This window comes from Arachis ipaensis, chromosome B07 (genome assembly GCF_000816755.2).
Source record: "Arachis ipaensis cultivar K30076 chromosome B07, Araip1.1, whole genome shotgun sequence".
NCBI classification, from domain to species: Eukaryota; Viridiplantae; Streptophyta; class Magnoliopsida; order Fabales; family Fabaceae; genus Arachis; species Arachis ipaensis.
Window position 1 is genome coordinate 9,361,940 of NC_029791.2, and position 5,210 is coordinate 9,367,149.

The 5,210-nt window shown below is 33.9% G+C and overlaps 2 protein-coding genes across 6 annotated transcripts in view; one reads left to right on the forward strand and one right to left on the reverse strand.

Moving 5' to 3' along the window:
* Window positions 1-1,549, forward strand: part of LOC107608807 (anaphase-promoting complex subunit 1) — a 20,802-nt gene extending 19,253 nt beyond the window's left edge. For all 4 annotated transcript variants that reach the window (XM_021107267.1, XM_016310538.2, XM_021107265.1 and 1 more), the window contains 2 exons: window positions 144-242; window positions 719-1,549. In XM_021107267.1, coding sequence (XP_020962926.1) covers window positions 144-242; window positions 719-1,099 — 480 coding nt within the window. In that variant the 3' untranslated portion in view covers window positions 1,100-1,549. The remainder of the gene's footprint in view (window positions 1-143; window positions 243-718) is intronic.
* LOC107608809 (protein ESKIMO 1) lies at window positions 1,378-4,400 on the reverse strand. Of its 2 annotated transcripts, XM_016310542.2 has the most exons (6): window positions 4,197-4,400; window positions 3,330-4,060; window positions 3,068-3,239; window positions 2,413-2,621; window positions 2,156-2,314; window positions 1,378-2,078 (listed from the first exon to the last, which is right to left on the reverse strand). In XM_016310542.2, the coding sequence occupies exons 2-6, from the start codon at window positions 4,016-4,018 to the stop codon at window positions 1,730-1,732; spliced, it is 1,578 nt and encodes a 525-aa protein (XP_016166028.1). In that variant the 5' UTR covers window positions 4,019-4,060; window positions 4,197-4,400; the 3' UTR covers window positions 1,378-1,729. The 2 variants fall into 2 exon arrangements, with proteins under 2 accessions (XP_016166028.1, XP_016166027.1); XM_016310541.2 differs by lacking the exon at window positions 4,197-4,400 and having other exon boundaries at window positions 3,330-4,164.

Consider the following 5,210-nt stretch of genomic DNA (forward strand, 5'->3'; position numbering starts at 1 on the left):
TATATATATATATATATAAATAATGAACATATTATTTTATGTTTGCTTGCTTTAGCATTCAAATCATATTTTTTCTCATTTTTTTAAAATGTGGCGTTATGTTTACTGATAGTACCCTTTTGTTCTTTTTTTTCCTTTCTCAGGTATATTTATCATTGTACACAACTGTTGAATCAATGGTTGGCCAAGTTACTACTGGTGCTGTTGTTTTTGGGGACTCACTATCTATATCTGCTTTTAAGGTTAGATATATATTTACCGTTTTCTAGTTATACCTCCTTTTTCAATTAACAATGTTTCTGATTATTCAGTTGGGGTGTTTATCCCCTTCTGGCCTCTTAGATTTGGTTCTTACGTTTAAGGTATTATTTAAAGATGGTTAAAGAGCCAAGCAACATATATGTTGCCTGGACAAAATACCAATGGATTCCATCATATATGTTGCAATTAAACATCACTTATAATGTTCACTAAAGATGAGGTAGATGATGCTTAGTACATGTATTCGTGTTTGTTTCTTCCAATCAAGTGTATTTTGAGATGATATCTCAACAATCTGCATGAACATGAGCTTTGGTGCAACAGTAAATTTGTTCGCCTGTTCATAACCTGTTGTTCATGGGTTCTCAAGGCTGTGTGCATTTGACACAACACAACACTCAGGTGTCCCTCATAAGCATACGTGTGACTTAACATGTTCAATTATATCTGCTTGCAGCTTGCGCTGACTTATATTGAGGCGTTGATGACTCAGAAATTATCTGCTCCAAAAGGAGGAATCATACAATCAACATTTGTAGGTTCTCTTAGGAAGCAGGTGGAAGAGCTCCTAAATGGTTCTCAGGAGTTGAGGGATGATTTTCATAAATATTTAAAATTGGGGACATGGCCTAATGGGGAATCCCAAGATAAACGTTCGATACTACTTTCTTGGTTCCTTCATTGGTATGATGTTCCAACTTCATCTGCAATCAAGTTTGCCATTGACAGGGTCAAGCCTAAGCTAATGTCTTCATCTTCGGTTCCGTTGTTGCATCTTTGTTTTCCCAGAACTCATATCAACGTCATTAGTGAAATATATAGATGCTTTTCATCGTAGGTTAGCTTTTAATCTATTGATTTACCGATTCTGATGTACCATACTTTGTAACTATATATTATTATATCTATTTATGTATTACCAATTATGATATCGTATGTTTTATGGCCTTGCATTTGGGGAATTGCAATGACCAAGTATAGTGAGCGTTAGTTTCGATGGGAATTATCTCATTGATAGCTATTGCTAAATTATTTTTAAGAAGCACAAGTATTTTGATCTTGAAAGATGAAGCAGACTTTAAAAATAAACTAAACCGAACCCTTATACAGAAAATGTTGATAGTGACATTCATTGTGTGATTGCTTTATTTCTTTTTCAAGGATAGATGTACAATTCTGGTGCTTCCGTTGCATCCGACCTTAGGCTAAGTTGGTTTTAACAAATAAAATGGGAAAATACAACAAAAAAAAAAAAAAACAAAAAAGAAGGAAAATGCTGTCCATGTCCTACAAAACTAACAGTAAATGACTTGAGTAACAAAAAGCTTATAGGGACAACAACCGCTGTAGCACTGAAGGGGACCAAAAAAGGAGAACTTTTTCTTTAAGTAAAAGAGAAAGAATAACAATTAAGTAAAAAAGAGAAAAATGAGAAGTATTGTATCAAAGTATCTATATGTATTTGGGGTCAAGATTGAGAAATGATACGTGTGTAAAGGAACTCATTCCAAGTGTCAGGCAATCCTGGTAGACACCAATGGATGCAATCTGCATAAGTGGTTGGGTCAGCTTGCTGTTCTTTTGTTAGCATCTTCCCTTGGCGAATGGTATAAACAGATGTATGTGCATCTTTCCTGAACTCTGATAATGTTGTTATGTTAATGAAATACACTGGAACCTTCATTGACTTTGTCACATTGTTGGCTATCACAAAAAGTCTTCTATCTGTTCCCACATTCAATGGGGTGGACATGTTTGTAACCGGAGTGGTTTCCTTGGCACATTTTATGCCTTCTGGGTTGTTCCAATCCTCACTCCTATAATGTGCAAATTTATTCATTATTACCATTCACCAAATAAACTAGCAAAATCCAAAAGGTTAGTGATTAATTACTTGATATGAAGAGGGGAGGTGCTGGTGAAGAAAACTTTGGTTCTATTTGGGTCAATGTTGGCATCCACCCATTTTGACCATGTATCAAGCACTCTCGCATATGCTACTGGCCTTGGCACTTCATCATATTCCGTGGACCCTTCATCAAACGTCCCTCGTCTATACATTGCATAAGGATCAGTGTCATGAATTTGCTTCAAAGCTAAGAATAAGATAACTTAGAAAACAAGAAATAGTGTATATATTATTGTGCTCACAAGACTTTCATGGCGAAAGTGTTCATCCACCAAATATATGTGTTGAAGATCAAGTAGTCCACATTAATCCAATTCACACCATGCTTTTCAATGGATTCAGGCATGATTATCCGGTTCAATATGCTGTGCATGTTTGGATCATCTGAATTTGACTCTACAAGGAATGGTGCCCAATAGAACTCCACTGTAGTAGTAGTGTGGTCCGGTTCCTGCATGCGCATGCATCAAAGCTTAGTTAATCAAATTGAGAAAAAGAAAAGTAAAAAATTACACTCACATTTTCTTGTACGCTAATCAACTTTGGCAACAAAAGAATGAATCGGTCAAATATATAGACAAAATATTACGGGTACACAAGTTACATAGCTCAATCAAATTGGAGTGGATCCCAAGCAATGGTACTTTATTATGGTAGTTAAAGAACTAACCCCACTTGGTCATCAAAGTCAATGGCCCACTTAATTTGAACCAATCATTGTTACTAATCTAATGTATACGATGTCATACTAGTGCTTCATCGTTATGGCAAATTATTATAATGTATGATGATTAAAGAGAATGAAAAGTAGCTTTCTTCTTTTGATTTTACTTTTTATTTATTTTTATATAGTTTAGCTACATGAACTCTAAAAGAAGAAAAAGGAGAGATAGTAACCTCAATTTTGAAGATAGCAAGAGAACCATCCTTGTACCATGTTTTCTGCTCTGGAGGAGCCACAGATTGAACCATACAAACCATTGATTCCCACTGGTTTCTGTTCAGTGAGTCTCCAACAAACATTAGCCTCTTCCCTCTTATCTTCTCAAACAATAGCCTTGGCTTGAACCTTCAAATTAAATATGCAACCAATAAGAACATAACTAGCATCAATTAATTGGAAACAAAAATGGGAAAATTGATTAAAAAAATTATTTACTTGGGCATAGAACAATCTCTTGGTTGCCACCTCCAATTCTGATAGAGGGAATCAGGTCTTCCATTTCTCATGCATGTGACTTGTGAAGTGAGGAACTCACACTGTTCTTCTTTGTACAAAGGATGTGTTATGTTATCAAAAACCCACTCTCCATTGAACAAGTCACAATCTTCTGGTGGCAACTCAACTACCTCCTCTTCAATATCATCATCATCTTCATCATCATCATTCTCCACAACTTTCATCTCAATCTTCTTATTGTTCTTATTCTTCTTCGTCTTCTTCTCTTGTTCTGCTGCCACAATCGTTTTCAAATCAACTCGTTCTTGGGTTTCTTCAGAATCATTATCCGTTGTTGTTGTTTCAAGTTGAGTCCTTGATGAACTCTTAGAAGAAGAAACAGTGACACTGACACTGTCTCCGTTATTATTATTACTACTACTGCGATGATCTTCTTCATTATTATCCTCTTGTTTCTTGGTGGTGATGACACTTTGAACCACAGTAGTAGTTTCTTCTTCCACGTGTTTTGAAGATTCTTGAATTTCTTGAGCCTTGTGAGTAGAAAAGGGAAACTCAGCAAGGGACTTAACATCCTCGTTGTACATGAAGACTCCAAAGAGGAAAATGGAGAAAACAACGACGAAAACAGAGAGGTTGTTGTTCTTTCTTCCCTTCATTGCTCCCATTTCTGAGTTGAAAAGCGGAGTCTTTCGACGAATGATAAAGGGCTGCATGATAAAGAAGAATGAGTTGATGATAAGAAGATGATGAATGAGATAAGAGAGAAGAGAGGTAGAAATATAGAGACACATTTGAGAGAAGAAAAAAGAAAAAAAAAATAAAAAAGAGATAGAAGAAGATGACTTTGTTTGTTGAAATTAGGGGTTTGGTGGAATGGCCTTGTCTTGGAAGGAAGTGAAACAGAACACAAGAACAGAGAGAGAGAGAGAGAGAGAGAGAGGAGGGAGAGTTGTCTTTCTCAGCTCTCGAGTTTCTTTATCTCTTTACTCCATTTTGTTCATCCATTTCCACTCTTTCTTTCTTGGAGAAATCTTTTCTATATGTTTTATGTGTTTTCTTTGTTTAGGCCTATTTCTGTTTTTGTAGAATTTTACATTATTATTGACTAGATAAGTTAACCGTGGAAACTCATCATCCAATTATTCTTATAGGAAGTTATTAGTTAAAAATTATTAGATGGTTTAACATGTTTAATTAAATTATTATTTAATAATTTTTAATTATTAATTTTATATTAAACAATTACACGTGAGTTTTTACTTAATTTCATATATTTCAGTTATTTTTTTAATGCGTATTTGATCTACATATTAATCATATTGCTATATAGGTTTATGTTAGGGTAAATGATTATATTAGTTCCTAAAAAATTATTTATTCTCTAAATTAGTCCTCAAAATATTTTTTTAATTAAATTCATCCTTAAAATATTTTAAATTAGTCATTTTAGTCTTTTTTTTATCACTTTTGTTGCTAACGGCGTCAAAGTTTGTTGATGTGACACGTTAAGTGATATCACAATACACACCTAATAGTCCTAATTAACGGCTAATATGATAAGTTTATGAAATTACATCAAATAAATTCCAAATTGAGAGATTCCAATGCCTCAAGTTCTTCCTTCAATTAGGCTTTGATTTGATCTAATTTCATAAACTTATCATATTAATAGTCAATTAAGACTCTTATATGTATGTTGTAGTATCACTTAAGATACCACATTAATAAATTTTGGTGCCATCAATAAAAAAAATGACAGAAGGACTAACGCGATTAATTTAAAATCTTTAAAAGACGAATTTAATTTAAAAAATCTTTCGAAGATAAATTTAAAAAACGAATGATCTTTCAAGTACG

Coding starts and splice junctions, on each gene's coding strand:
- LOC107608809 (XM_016310541.2), bottom strand. CDS start 4,144: ATGTGTCTCTATATTTCTACCTCTCTTCTCTCTTATCTCATTCATCAT. Junction 2,622..3,067: donor TTGCTATCTTCAAAATTGAG/GTTACTATCTCT, acceptor ATGCGCATGCAG/GAACCGGACCACACTACTAC. Junction 2,079..2,155: donor ACCTCCCCTCTTCATATCAA/GTAATTAATCAC, acceptor TGCACATTATAG/GAGTGAGGATTGGAACAACC.